This window comes from Phycomyces blakesleeanus, assembly GCF_001638985.1.
Source record: "Phycomyces blakesleeanus NRRL 1555(-) unplaced genomic scaffold PHYBLscaffold_19, whole genome shotgun sequence".
Lineage (NCBI taxonomy): Eukaryota > Fungi > Mucoromycota > Mucoromycetes > Mucorales > Phycomycetaceae > Phycomyces > Phycomyces blakesleeanus.
The window spans coordinates 979,852-995,261 of record NW_017265152.1 but is presented as its reverse complement, the minus strand read 5'-3'; the positions used below and the strand labels follow the sequence as shown (position 1 = coordinate 995,261).

The 15,410-nt window shown below is 40.3% G+C and overlaps 3 protein-coding genes across 3 annotated transcripts in view; all 3 read left to right on the top strand.

Moving 5' to 3' along the window:
- PHYBLDRAFT_95920 (glycosyltransferase family 2 protein) overlaps window positions 1-5,095 on the top strand; it is a gene marked incomplete at both ends in the record, with an annotated part of 6,641 nt that extends 1,546 nt beyond the window's left edge. The window contains 3 exons of the mRNA XM_018443928.1: window positions 1-1,654; window positions 1,760-4,935; window positions 5,013-5,095. The exon at window positions 1-1,654 is cut by the window's left edge and continues 716 nt beyond it. Coding sequence (XP_018288413.1) covers window positions 1-1,654; window positions 1,760-4,935; window positions 5,013-5,095 — 4,913 coding nt within the window. The remainder of the gene's footprint in view (window positions 1,655-1,759; window positions 4,936-5,012) is intronic.
- A 692-nt stretch (window positions 5,096-5,787) lies between these two features.
- On the top strand, window positions 5,788-6,669 carry PHYBLDRAFT_188114 (hypothetical protein). Its single transcript, XM_018439454.1, has 2 exons — window positions 5,788-5,962; window positions 6,020-6,669. The coding sequence occupies exons 1-2, from the start codon at window positions 5,862-5,864 to the stop codon at window positions 6,459-6,461; spliced, it is 543 nt and encodes a 180-aa protein (XP_018288412.1). The 5' UTR covers window positions 5,788-5,861; the 3' UTR covers window positions 6,462-6,669.
- A 977-nt stretch (window positions 6,670-7,646) lies between these two features.
- On the top strand, window positions 7,647-12,301 carry PHYBLDRAFT_182595 (hypothetical protein; the record flags this gene model as incomplete). Its single annotated transcript, XM_018438646.1, has 10 exons — window positions 7,647-8,256; window positions 8,329-8,964; window positions 9,151-9,163; window positions 9,243-9,531; window positions 9,694-9,802; window positions 9,963-10,054; window positions 10,117-10,269; window positions 10,353-11,134; window positions 11,247-11,846; window positions 11,939-12,301. The coding sequence occupies 10 exons, from the start codon at window positions 7,647-7,649 to the stop codon at window positions 12,066-12,068; spliced, it is 3,414 nt and encodes a 1,137-aa protein (XP_018288411.1). The 3' UTR covers window positions 12,069-12,301.
- Between the last annotated feature and the right edge of the window lie 3,109 nt (window positions 12,302-15,410).

Genomic DNA, 15,410 nt, shown 5'->3' with positions numbered 1-15,410 from the left:
GCGCCTGCGAACAGAGAGACGGTCTGGCCCGTGCAATCTACCAGCTCCTCTTCGTCTGGATCGTCGAAACAATCAACACAAAAATCTGCTACAACGACAGCGAACCCGCAAACTTCGTCGGCATCCTTGACCAGTTCGGCTTCCAAAACTTCAAGACAAACGCTTTCGAAGAATTCGCCATCAATTTTGCAAACGAGCGTGTCCACCAGTTCCTCATCCGCCAGCGCTTCAACGACTCCGAAGGCCTCAATGGCGCCATGGTCCGCGACGGCGTCCCCTTACCAAAGGTCATCACAATGGACAACTCAGCATGTCTAGAACTCTTGGTCGGAAGAGAGCACGAGAACCAGGACAAGAACGCCAGCAAGTCCGCTGCTCTTGGACTAGGCGGCATTGTCGGTGCTCTCGATCGCGACTGTGCTAAATACCAGAGCGGTGCCACCGATGCCACAGACGCAAACTTCCTCGCCGGCATCCAGCGCACCCAGGCAAACCACTCTTCTTTCTCAAAGACCTCCTATGCATTCGCATTCGGAATCAACCATTTCTCAGGCACAGTCCAGTACAGTGTCGAGTTCTTCCTCGAAAAGAACCTCGACTCACTCTCCCCAGATTTCGTCAATCTGCTCAGAGACAACAGTTCAAACGCATTCCTCTCCAGCCTCTTCCAGGGCGTTGGCATGGCCACCGAGTCCCATCCCAAGGACGACCGCACAATCGTAAAGGCCCAGCTGTCAAGCAAGCCAACTCGTGCACCATCCATGAAGCGTCCCAACAAGCGCAGACAGAACACCGAAAACGCATTTGCAAATGTACCAATACCCGAGAGCGGTGAGCTGGACACCGAAGACCTCCGAAAGCAAAAGATAATAAAGGAAGCAGAAGAAGCCTACGAGAACATGCAGGTGACCACAGTGATGGACCAGCTCTACATGACCCTGCGTGATCTCTTCCTCACCATGGCAGACACCCGGGTCTACAACATCATTCACATTCGACCCAACGATACCCAATCCCCTGATCTATTCGATGCCAAGCGTGTCAAGATGCAGGTCCGTGCATTTTTGCTCTCAGACCTCACACTGCGCTGCAGTCAGGAATATGCCAACTACTACACATTCAGCGAGTTCCTGGCCCGCTACGATCGTCTGGTCGCCTCGCTCCAGATCGACTCCTCAAAAACCGAACGTGGCCAGGTCGAGGTCGTGTCTGCAATCATGAACTGGACCGAATTCCAGGCCTACGTCGGCCAAGAAATGCTCTGGCTCTCATTCGACACCTGGAAGGAGCTCGAGGACGGACTCCGGGCTGCAGAAAAGGAAGAACGTGCACGCGCAAAGGGCGGCGACGGCCTCGCAAAGTCCGGCATGATGATGGACATGGGCGACGACGGCATGGGAGGCGGCATTGGCGGTGGGCCAGGTGGGCCCGGAGGTGGGGCCTATTATCACGACAGCGAAGACAGATTACTTCCCCCAGGCGTCTATGGCGATCCCAGTCACATGGGTCCCGGTGGACACGGAGGCATGGTCCGTTCATCAGCATACGGCGACAATGCTAGTTACATGGAGAGCGAGTATGGCATGAAGCCAGAAATGGAAGGGTCCCAATGGGGAGATGAATCAGAATGGGGCATGAAAGGCCTTGCAGAAGGGTAAACTTTTTTCTTTTTGTTATCAATTACAAACAAACAATAACTTTTAATTAATTTAATGTATGTATATTTTTCTGATAGATTTGGTCCCAATATGGATATGAGTAAGATGGTTGAAGATTTCCATGTACCACAAAACGAACAGGTCGAAGAAATGCCCATTACAGCCGTACGTATCTGGTGGGTGCGCTTTGTCTGGTTCTGCACCTGGTGGATCCCTTCACCACTGCTTCGAATCCTCGGCAAGATGAAACGTGAGGATGTACAGATGGCATGGCGTGAAAAGGTCACTCTCTGTATGTGCATCGGCTTCTTCTCCTGTGTTGTCATCTTTTTCATTGTTGGTCTTGGTGAAGTCATTTGCCCGGGCACAAAGAAGATGTATTCATTTGCAAACGTGGCGGCTCACACAGAGACCAATGACATTTTCATGAGTGTCCGTGGTTCTGCTTATGATGTCACAAACTTCGCCATCACTGGTCACGGCACAACTGCCATTAGTGCCAGCCAAGATGCCATGTCTGAACTGGCCGGCATGGACGTGTCCTACAGTATCCCTCCTCCATTAACTGTCGCCTGCGAGGGGCTCGTCACATCCTCGACCATCAAGGTCACTCCAAATGCCACCATTGTCCTATCCACATTTGTTCACAACTCCGGTGACCAGCTAACAATTCCCACACTAACCAGTATGGCTTCAAGCACATGGTACTGGAACACATTCTTACCCGAGATGAGTCTCTACAAAAAGGGTCCCATTGTCGTACCCATCAAGGAACTCTTAGCTGACTTCCAGTCCTGGGGACGTACTGCGGCTGCAATTAACGGAAGAGTATATGATATTACTGACTACATTGCCACTGCCAAGACATACGACAGTGGATCGACTGCCAGCGATTACCACTACCTCCACTCCACAATCGAAGAGATCTTTACCAAATTTAGTGGAACTGATGCTACAGACAAGTGGAACCAGTACAAGGGCTCCATGACTCCCGAACAGCAGGCCATGAACATGAACTGCCTCAACAACTTTTTCTATATTGGCGATGTCGATGAGCGCGAAACACCCCGCTGTCAGTTTACCAATTATTTGCTGCTTTCCTTTGCTATTCTCATGTGCGTCGTCATTGGTGTCAAGTTCTTGGCCGCTCTTCAGTTTGGCGGTGCACCCACCCCAGAAGACCACGACAAATTTGTCATCTGCCAGGTTCCTTGCTACACCGAAGACGAAGACTCGCTCAAAAAGACGATCGACTCTCTCACGGTGCTCAACTATGACGACAAGCGCAAGTTGCTCTTCATTATTGCCGACGGTATGGTCATGGGTAGCGGTAACGACAGACCCACGCCCCGTATTGTGCTCGATGTCCTCGGCTATGACACCAAGAATGATCCCGAACCCTTGATGTTCAAGTCGATTGGTGAGGGCAGCAAACAGCTCAACTACGGAAAGGTCTATTCTGGCCTGTACGAATGCGAAGGCCATGTTGTGCCATACATTGTGATTGCCAAGGTCGGAAAGGCTTCCGAACGTGCAAAGCCCGGAAACAGAGGAAAGCGTGACTCGCAGATGATCTGTATGAATTTCTTGAACAAGGTCCACTTTGACGGCGAGATGACTCCTCTGGAGCTCGAGATCTTCCATCAGTTGAAGAATGTGATTGGTGTCAACCCATCTTTCTATGAATACGTGCTCATGGTTGATTCTGATACAGAGGTCTTGCCAGACGCACTGAACCACATGATTTCATGCATGCTTCATGATGGTAGAATTATCGGTCTCTGCGGTGAAACCAAGCTTACCAATGAAGACGACTCATGGACAACGATGATTCAGGTCTACGAATACTACATTTCCCATCACTTGGCCAAGGCATTCGAGTCTTTATTCGGCTCTGTCACTTGTTTGCCCGGTTGTTTCTGCATGTACCGTATCCGCACACCAGTCAAGAATGAACCCTTGATTATCTCGCCCAAGATCATTCTCGAGTACTCTGACACCCATGTTGACACCCTGCACAAGAAGAACCTGCTGCATCTTGGTGAGGATCGTTACCTGACAACTCTGATGATGAAGCACTTTCCTCAGTACAAGATGAAGTTCACTCCTCACGCTCAATGTAAAACCGTGGCTCCTGATCGTTGGAAGATTCTGTTGTCACAACGTCGTCGTTGGATTAACTCTACTATCCACAACCTTTTTGAGGTCGTGCTGCTTCCTGATCTCTGTGGTTTCTGCTGTCTGTCAATGCGCTTTATTGTCTTGATTGATTTGATTGGTACACTCACTTTGCCTGTCTCGGTTTGCTACATGGTCTATCTTATCTATGTCATTGCTTCTGGTTCTGGCCCGCTTCCCGTTCTGGCCTTGGCTATGTTGGCTGCAAGTTATGGTATCCAGGTTGTTCTATTTGTTCTCAAGAGACAGTGGCAACACATCGGTTGGATGGTGTTTTACATCATTGCCATTCCAGTCTTCTCCTTCTTCTTGCCTGTCTACTCCTTCTGGCATTTCGACGATTTCTCGTGGGGTAACACTCGTGTGGTCGTTGGTGACAACAATCAGAAGAAGATTATCGTGGCCGATGACGAGAAGTTTGACGACAAGATGATCCCTGTCAAGAAATGGAGTGTTTATGAGCAAGAGTTGTGGGAGATGGGATCTCAAGGTTCCCGAGAGACCGGAGTGACAGGAAACAGCTACCGTAGCCACCAGACTCGTGGATCAAAGATTGGCGGTGGAAGTCAATATGGCGGAGGAAGTCAATATGGTGGTGGTGGTGGTGGTAGCCAGGCAGGCGATTATGATTATTACCGCGATTCGACACCTGGAATTAAGGGATCTCGAGCACAGACCCCGATGGGCTATCCTGGATCGGTTATCTCACCAGGCTCAGAATATGGAGGTGGCGGTCAAAACTATGGCGGCAATCCTCCTATGAACCGCGGATCTCGCACAATGTCTGTCAACAGTTTTGGTAACCCTGAATTCTTTGCCGGTGGAAATCCTGGGATGATTCCTGGCGTAGACCAGGGTAGTGCGATGTACGATCAGCGCAGTGTTGGTGGCAACCGCATTATGAGCCAACAACCACCACCACAGGGTGAGTATGAGATGCCAGCCATGAGCGCGCACATGAGCCAGTACTCTATTCCGATGTCTCAAGGCGGTCTCCAGCCAATGACACCACCCGGGTTCCCATCAGACGATGAGATTCTCTCTGAAATAAAAAATATTCTTGCCACAGCTAATCTCATGAGCATCACAAAGAAGCAGGGTAAGTTTGATGATAACAATAGTGCTAATGTTTGGCCTTTATCTACAATAGATATTAACGCTATGATTTATTGATAGTTCGAGAACAACTCAGTGCATTCTTTGGCTTTGACATGACACCCAAGAAGGAGTTTATCAACACAAGCATCGAGTATGTCTTACAAGGACGACTTTAGATCCCCTTCATCTTTCTATTATCCAATTCTCTGGTCATCTATATCTCCACCCCTCTTACCATCATCCTCTTTATCTACCTCTATTTCTATTTCTTTCTATTTACTTTTTCTGTAAACAAATTCCAATCCATACAAGCCATACACTTCTTTTCTTTAAATAATAAGATGTTATTTTTCTCTGTCTCTCTCTTTCTCTTTAACAAAAATTAAACAAGTATCCTTACCCACAATCTTATCTTATCCTACTACCTCCCTTTATTTTACACACACACACAAAATATATTGAATTTAATAAGGGATCCTGAGGAGAAAATAAATAGAAATATATCAATATATAACTATTGATATAATTAATTATTATTATTATTTTTAAAAAAAATAATGAAACCAAAATTATATTCACATAATATATAATTAGATATATGTACATGTGTAGTTGGGCTATTCAGTTGGATAGTGTGTTGTACGAATTACTTTAGGCGAATTACATCTTTCCACGTCCCCTCCTACCCTCTACAGAGAGGAAGAGAAATAATCAGGAATTAAAAGGAGAGTCAAATCAGGAGCTTCATCTGCCAAAGACGTTTGTTTTGGAATCCTAAAGTGGATCAAGTCCGCCACCTCCTAACCTTTCCTTGTATTCAACACTTGAATTCTGTCTGTCTATCAATATATTTCATTATTCTCTTATTCTTTCTTTCTTCTCCTGTATAAGTGCCTTTTTCTTTATAATATTAACAAGCAAAATAAAATGATGATCATCAATACGCTGTCAATCACAACCCTTTTACTGTGCCTGGCTACAGGATCCAATGCTTCTCAGGGGGGGAATTTTGCAACCTTTGAAGAAGAGTAAGTCTACAAGATAATAGAAAAAGAAACTAAAGTTATATTCATTATAAATATCAGGCACTTGCATGACACCCATCAGATCCAAAGTGCAGATGAAATGTCATTCTTCAAGATTCATGATCTCAATGGCGATGGTTTCTGGGATGCACATGAACTTCGTGCAATGTACGGTCTCGAACGTGACATTGATCCCGATGCAAAGCACATAAGGACTATTATCGATCGTGTGTTTGAAGATCTCGACAAGGACCTTGATGGGTATGTCTCAATGGCCGAATACATGACCACAAAACTCCCAAATTGGACAGAGGAGGAAAAGGTGGCAGACAAAATGTGGAAAGAAGAGCATCCATATCAATCAACAAACGAAAACGAACAGAATGATGCTAGTCAGCATGTATTCAAGGCCGAGATTGAAGATGATTTGCCCGAGACTCACACTCCTCAATGGGAAGATGCAGTAGAAGAAGGCCACATTCCTGACAAGTACAGAGACTAAAAAAAAAAAGAAGAATGGGTACAATAAAACCAAAGAGGTGAAATTGTATATTTTGATCCTGGATCCTGGATCCTGGACCCTGAATTTTGTGAATGTATTATTTACTGTATAATACACATGTGCTTATTAATATGAGTACAAGTATGTGTATGTGTTAGCTGGCTAACAGAAACAAAATCAAAGCCAATAAAATATTGAATAAACTCTTCTTTTTTTCTTTATTTTATCATTTCAGTAAATTCCTTACAATACAATTAATAGATAGAAATAAAAAAAAAGTACAAATATATAGTCCTTGTCCCAATGCCAGTGCCAGTGCTAGTGACAGGTATCAAAAGTACTTGATTGTATTGTAGCACTAAATTTCTTTAATTATATATTTTTATTAAAATCAGGAATTTTAGGATTTGTGTCAATTTTTTCATTTCATACACCGACTTCAAAAAACAGTATTAAATGTCCGCTAATTTTTTTTCTTAAAAAAAACTAAAATATTTGGTGTGGACAGACTAAAAGTTCAAAAAAGGGCACAAAAAGGGTAAAACAACTTCATCCAGAACTTAGTTAATCAGACTAATTTATGACTGTCCACACCTTTTTTTTTTAAAAAAAAAAAAGTTCAAAATTAGTTCAAAATACATATTAGATAAAATAGTGCATATAATCCCGTCTCTGTCATTAAGTGAGAACCTTTTATTGCGAGTTTTTCCAGAACTCTCATTATATGGCACATCTTCTCCATAAAAAATTGCTTCTCTTCTCAATCCTAGTGACAATTGAAAAAAACTAGCTAATTAGAGTCGAATAAATCTTTTGCCCTTTTTTTACTTTTTTTTTTTTTTGGAGGTTCAAAAAAAGGCAAAAAAAAGGACAAAATTAATTAAAACTCTCGCCCAATGATATTACTTAAAGTTTTGCTCTTTTTTTTTTGCCCTTTTTTTGAACTTTTAGTCTGTCCACACCAACTGTAATATAATATATATATATATACTATTTTATTTTATTTTTGTTTTGTTTTTGTTTTGTTTTATTTTCATTCTCGTCACACTGACAAAAAAAAGAGTAACTGCGCGACCTTGCCTTCTCTTCTTCTTAAATAATCGACTCTTACTAATAAAAATACACACACACAAAAAAAGACAATCACTGCAATAAACAAAGAATAGGTTGCCTTGAAACTACACAATGACAACCTCTTCATTGTTTCCCGACCGTTATAATTCAACAAACAACAACACATTACCAGCAAATGCAGCCAGTCAACAAGGAACAACCTACATAAGAAACAGATTCCATAACGGACAACCCACTCGATACGTAACCACTGATACGTCTAATAACAACCACAATGAAGACAGCGATACTGAAATCGATGTTGTCAATAATGAAGATTACACAAACAATGTGAACGGCGAAACCAACGGCAACGGAAACAACAATGCCTATGAAAATAATTACAACAGCAGAAAAATAGTCAGCAACAACAACATCAGCATAAGACACCTAACCTCTCCAATCACTCATCCTGAAAACTCTTTAATCCTCCCAGCATTGAGAAACCAATCAGGCCCTAGAAACATGCTAGCATCCACACCTTTACCACATAATAATAATAATAATAATGTTAAGCACATGCATCAAAAAAGACGACACCAATCTGGATTCACAGCATCCAGTTTAATCGAATCTTACTACTCTCGTTTAGGAAATGATTTGCAAAACCTTTCTGTTAAAAGCAGAAAAGTAAGTACTAATGATATGAGTCTGCCTGTTGAACAGCCAGAGAGTACATTAAGTATGTTTCTTTTTTATTATTATTATTACCGATATGTATATAGTATAAATATATATTCCTATTCACAAACAGTATCGATATCAGATCCTGTAGATAATAATTACCCGGAAGATTCAAATTGCATGTCTGAATATGAGGATACATATGGAGAGGAACGCAGACCTGAACAGTCCAATCATTCTAGACATTCTGCCTATTTTAGTAATCCTATCCACACCACCCAGTCCAGGCGATCTACCCAACCTGACTTTTACAACCAAACTAATCATGCACTTGATACTCAGCGGGATCAGAGCGTGGAAAATGTGGTTTCAGGTCCTATAAGAAGACCAGAGGTTTATGGTATTCGATATCCCTTACAACGGCAAGAGTTTGAGGCTCAGAACGGAATCAACAGACATCGCGCCATGCAAGAAGCACACGAAGAGTGGGTAGAGAGACAGAAATATAGGAGGACATACAACCTTGGAGGGTTTGGTATGCCTAGAATGCCACAATACTCCCCAAATCCACGCATAGTACCTGGAATGGCAGTGACAAGCAGTCATCGCTTTCACACGTCGCGTCTATTGACGCGTCCCCAACCGATTCAGGTACCCGTTAAAAGACCGCAACAATCGTCTCAGCCATCCTCCACATGGGTTGGACTTGATGGCTACAGAATGTTAAACCCCGAGGGCGCTTGGAACAACGACAAGTCAAAAGATGGTAAATGATTTTATTTCATTTTTCTTTAAATTTTTTTCTTTTATTTGACTTTGACTCTGTCAACCGAAATATATAGAATACACATTAGTTCTATAAGCAGTATCATACACACACATATATATATTAATAAACCCATGTCATCTTGTAATGATCCACTTAAACCCCATTTTTCTTGTAAATGTTTAGACAGGTCTCAAAGGTATGTTCAAAATAAGAGCTTTATAAAGAAAAGAAAAAGGCGTGGGTGATTCAGGAAGGGTAAACAAGAGTATATCAAGGCATGGATTGGGTCTAACGGAAAACGGAAATGAACATGAACATGAATATGAATCCCAACATGGTCACAATCGCACTCCAAGTACAATATTGGGAAAGCGTGGGCCAGAAACTCGTTATGGTGAAAATCAAAATGAATTTGGGTACCCTGGTGATCGCAATACCCTCGCCGAAAGTGGTGAGAGAGAAGAGAATGTCGGTTCTACTAGCTCCGATGCTAGTAATAACTGTGATGGTACCGTTGCAGATGGAAGGTGGCCATCAAATGTCAGAAACTGGCTTCAGAAATGGGTAATTATTATTATTACTGTTAGTGTTAGTGTTAGTGTTAATATTAGGGTTAATGTTAATGTTAATATTAATGTTAATATTAGTATTATTGTTAGTATTAGTATTAGTATTTTATTTTCTCTACAAAAATATAACACAAAATTTCTATAAAATATTCAATAGAAATTTAATGACCCTGAGGTCTGTTGTGTATGTTTTATGGAGACATGTAATGAAGACAATCCATTTGTCTATTGTGATGAGCCAGAATGTGATGTAATCATTCATCAAAGTAAGAAAGAAAGAAAAGAAAAGAAAAGAAATGACCCCTCCATAAAGAAAGCAATACAAGTGTACCATTACAACAATTACTGTGGTATTCACTATGATCATTAACTTGGTTGTTTAAATGTATCTCTATATACATCCGTGTGGGCGTGTACATATTTTAGAATGTTATGGAATTGATAAATGCCCGGGTTCTGAAGACACATGGAGATGCGATCGATGCGAGTCTTTGAAAGTCAATCGGTCAAAAATGGTTGTAAGTTCTGGAATCATATTTTCATCAAACTTGCTATTTACCTCGTTTTATTTCTATTAAAGATTTGTGCGCTGTGCCCAACATCCCATGGTGCTTTCCGTAAACTTGAGGGTCCTTTCTTTGGGTTGGGGTGGGTCCACGTTGCCTGTGCCTTGTGGATACCTGGTGTCTACATTGCAGATCCTGATCAAATCAAAGGAATCAATTTGCGTTCAGTAAAGCCGTCTTGTTGGAAAGGAGTGAGTAAAAAAAATTAACTGTCAATCTGTGTTAAATATATATACTAAATTGGATATAGAAATGTGCCGTGTGCCCTGACCCTGTACAAGCAGAATATGGTGCATGCGTGTCATGTCAAGAGCCTGGGTGCGATACTATGTTTCATGTCTCTTGCGGCCAAAAATATGGGCTGGTCCGAATAACCGTGAGTGGCAAGAGAAGTATTTGCTGCTACAATCATGATAAACGAGAAAGATTTAAACGCGCCCGACCAGAGCAACGCATGAATCTGTGGGACCGATGGGTCGAAACTCGTGATGAATATCTCGAGAGCGCAGATGGAGAGACTGGTGCAAAGAAGGAATTTTTGTCTGCTTGGCATAAAGCATACAAAGATATTTCTCATGACAACATAGAATCCAGCTCAGAAGCATTTTCTAAATTCTGTGACAATATCAACACAATATGTAATACAAGATACAAGGAAGCAAAGGCTATAATTACGGAAGGAAAAGCACGCCTAGCCAAATTGTATGAAAATATTCAAAGGCACAGCAGTTCAAGAGACCAAACTGCCCTTCAGATAGAATTAAAGGCTGTTATGACACGTATACAACGTGCGAGTGAATCTAATAGACGGAACAAGCGGTACTATGACGATATCCTGGAGCAAGCTACACGACTCTCATTCCAACTTGTCCTGAAAAACAATGACAAGAGCAAGCCGGTTTCTGTGCAGCCACTTGTACAAAACCCTGTAAATTCTCCGAGTAGCGTACAATTAAACTTTGTTGCAGAAGTCTTTTCACCAGACTTATCGGCAAATAAAGCACAGAAGGCTGTACCTCGTAATCCTAAAAAGTTTGTATCCCTTTCTAATCACTATTTAATAGCAACAATATTTTCTTTGGTATTTGATTATATATATATATTAAAACGTCCATCTTTCTTTCTATTATGTCCTGTCCTGTAGGAAAGATTCTTCTAGACTCAATAAGGCCTTAGTTGCATCAACTTTGGTAGGATCTGATTCGATCTTCAATTGGGTAGATGCTTCGCCTGATCTTGAAAGTAAGAAGAAGTCTGGAACCCAAACAAAGCCTCCTAAACCCACAGTTACCGGCAACAAAAAACTCACTGGAAAGAAAGCTTTGAATGTCATTACTGCGGATCCTCAAGTTAAACGAAGATCAAAAACAAAATCTACAAAAGGCCCAAAGCCTCCAAAAACACCGAAGCAGGCTATCTCAAAGCAAACAGTTAACGCCAACCAGAAAAAAAAGGCAGAAAAGCCATCAAAGGCTGCTGAAAGGTCATTCAAGACTCCAGAGGAACTCGATAATTGTATCTGTGGTGAATGTAATCAGCACGACTTGCCTCAGGAAGCTCTCGATAGACTAAAACTTCCAGAGGATTACATGAAACGTCTGGAAGAAACTGTCCATTTGCGACTTAATGGATACACTGGCAAAGGACTCAACTGGGATCCACGTGTATTTATTGAATGTAGTGCCTGTAAAGGCGAGTTCCACTGTGGTTGCCCCAATCCTCCGATCAAAAACTACCCTGCACCGTAAGATTCTTTGTTTTGTTTTTTCTCTTAAAAAAGATGTATAGTACTATTATGATTTTTGTGCTAACATTAATATTATTAAAATGATTTAGGCACGAAATATTCGTGTGTGTTCATTGTGACACTACAGCAGAAGATTTGGAAGAAAGCGAAGCCCAAAGAGATTTACGTGATAGTGCGAACCGTACTAGAGTTAAGGCTCGTATAAACTACAAAGAATGAACAAAGAGAAGAAGAAGAAAAGAGAAACTTTATATTTCGCTTCTTCTTGTCATCTTGCTTTTCTTTTATTTTTATTTTTTTAAAAAGAAAAAAGAGATGCTTAATTATACAACTTGACAAAAGCATATCACATATTCATATAATACTTCTTATTATTCTCTCCTTCTTTCTACATTTTTGTTTCAAGAATTTTGATAAAAAGAATTACATATAAACATATTCATAAACCTATCTATACATTTCAATTATTTCCTTTATTTTACTTAATGCTGGTATCGGTACTTTTATCGGTTATTTTAATGAAGAAGAAAAAAATAGCAGACCTAAATAAACATTGCTGGGAACAGTAGAAGAATAACTTATCTTGGTAGGATTGTTTATATAATAGAGAGGATGTGGACTTGAAGAGATTCAGCCCATATCACTATAGCCTAAAACATACAGAAAATACTTTTATAAAACTAATTATACTAAAGTAGAGTTCCCGATATATGGTACCCAAACATATATATATATATATATTTAAACCAAGAGAAACAAATTTGATAAAAATATAGTAGTGTGGTAAATTGCTACAAGTCCACACCATTTCTTCAATTCTCACCCTACGTATTTAGAGTAAACGTAACTGTTGCGAATGTTCGGTTAAAATACAGTAGACTAAAGATGAAGTCACATTCAATTTTCTCTTTTGTTCCACTATACAAGTCATCGTGCTGCTGCTTTAACCTGTTCAGTCCCAATAGCCTAACCGCTTAGCATCAAAATAGGTTAATCGTTTGGATATGAGCTATTCAAAAGAACTTCAAGATATATTTGGCTTGCCACCTTTGCGAGATGTAAAAATAAACGATTTTTTTTTATTGTGAGAGAAAAAAAAGGAGGGATCCTTATGATTTTATTATCTTTTAGAGCGAAGCTTGTGTAGTGGATGAAGTGCCAAACCTTGTCCAGCTTCTTTTATCACCGAAAAATGTTGAAAACTTAGAGACAATCTTTAAAGAGGTTACTATCTACCTTATCCAACGTGATTTTAGCTCTACTCGCTTTATTTATAGCTGCTGTATTGACTTTTTCATACAGATTATGAAAGTATCAACATTCATTGGAATCGAATCCATGACATTAATCAAGCCCTTTGAAAAGCAAATATGCGAATGCGCTACTGAAAATCTCATCAAAAACATCGATTCAACTCTTTTTATCGCCAAAATATATGCGGACGATATACCAGCATTTCTTAAATTAAAGATTTCCCATGTTCTTCCATTTGCTTTGGGCCATTCAGAATCTCTCAATCTTACTCAAGCTGTTTCGATTCAACTTGGTACGGATGCAAAAGATCTCTGCATAAAAAACATTCAGCACATCCTTGTTGGGGGTCTACTTGAAATGAACCAAGAAAAATTCCAGACCATAAAGGATAACCTCGATGTCATTCTTGCAACCTCAAATACTTTTAACCAGCAGCTCATGCTAAATATGACAAAGGTTACACTCTTGCTGGCAATGGAGCTTGGTTATGAATCAAAGAGACCTCAGGTAAAAGATAATTTTCCTAACAAAACTACCCGTCTATAATCATACAAAGCATAATTTTGTTTTGTTTTAGGTGGAAAAGGCACTTGCGAAAGTTATTCAATTGACAGGAGCGGGCCAATATGAATCTCTAGCCGACTATTTATATGATTTCTTTATCGGTATTCTTGATATATCTCGAATATTCATTTTAGAGAAACGGAGAGGAAAGAATGATGTTACTCATCCACAAACCCTGAATGCCCTAAATCACATTGCGACATTATTGGGTCCTGATATTGAAAGTTATGCTGTACAGGTAAATAAAGAAATGAGTAGTCTTAAAGTATAACTAGAAGCTTTGTTCCTCTCTTCCCTCCGGGTAGGGTAACCTCATCTTTAAGTAAAATTTCATAAATAAATAAATAAAAAATCATTAAACTACTCTGTTTCATGCAAATTTTAGTTGATTACCGTCATTCAGATGGTAGGGAATATCCCAGGCTTGCAAAAAAATGCTTCTATATTATGGGTAACACTTATCGGTGGACTGAACAAAGACTCTATTTCTATATACCTTCCAACTATCGTTGAAGGACTCTTGAGAGTATTCCAATATCTTGACACCGAAACCAAGAATACAGTTGTCTTTGCACTGCATGGAATCCTATTCGAGGAGTCAATATTGACACTACCTCTCCTACTAAGATTGCCAGAAATACCAAAATTTGAAGAATTGAAACATATCAAGACATCCATTGATAAACGCATAATAGAGTTTTATGAAGACACCATAATTTATATCGAAACTTTGTTGGAAAGTCTTTTTACCGAGGAATTCGCAACCATATTACCCATACTTACCCGACTCCAGCACTTTCTCAAGTACGGCAACTATGAAACAATCAAAAAATTGAAAGAAAATTATCAGTTATTTTCATTACTCCTCAAACTGTCAAAGGATATAACCGTCCGAGACGAGATTAAGATGGTTGCTGCGAAATGTCTAGGCCTATTAGGGGCGACAGACCCCAGCCGACTAGTTATCATTGAAAATACGAGTGGATTCATTTTCCTCGGAGATTTCGGAAATCAGAAAGATGCAAGAAACTTCATATGTAATATCATTCAAACACGACTCGTACCTTCGTTTATGGCTTCAACTAGCGTGAAAGTTCATCAGAAACTTTATTTCACTATGCAAGAACTTCTCTTTCAGGCTGGATTTAGAGATCTTTTACAAGACGATATAGAGATAAATCGCGAAATCCTGGATAGCTGGCATCAGTTCCCTGTAAAGTTACAAAATATGCTACATCCTCTGCTTAGCACAACATTTCAAAGTAGATGGGATATAGCCATTCCAGAATATCCAATATATCCAAAGGTGGGATTTTCTCAGTGGCTCAAGAAATGGTACCACAGACTCGTCGAAGACTCGAACGGAATCACTCGTGATATTTTCTCGGCTTGTATTCCGGCAGTGTATTCCGAAAGAGACGAAATTGTTTTCCACTTGATTCCTTATATTATCCTCCATCACATCATCAATGGAAATTCTAATACAATCAGTAATATTTCAATGGAGCTAGTAAAGGTTTTGGAAATAAATTCTACTGAAAATAATCTTGACGAGAAACTGCGCCAACGCTCCCTTCAGGTAAAAAAAACACACACATGATATATACTTAATTCTTTATATACAGCCAAAGAATTTTATCGATATTAATTGTATCTTTATACAACAAGGCGGTTGTTCATATTACAGCATACTGTCGCAAGTGGATTCAGCAAAAACAAAAAAAATCGGATATAGATCCTGGT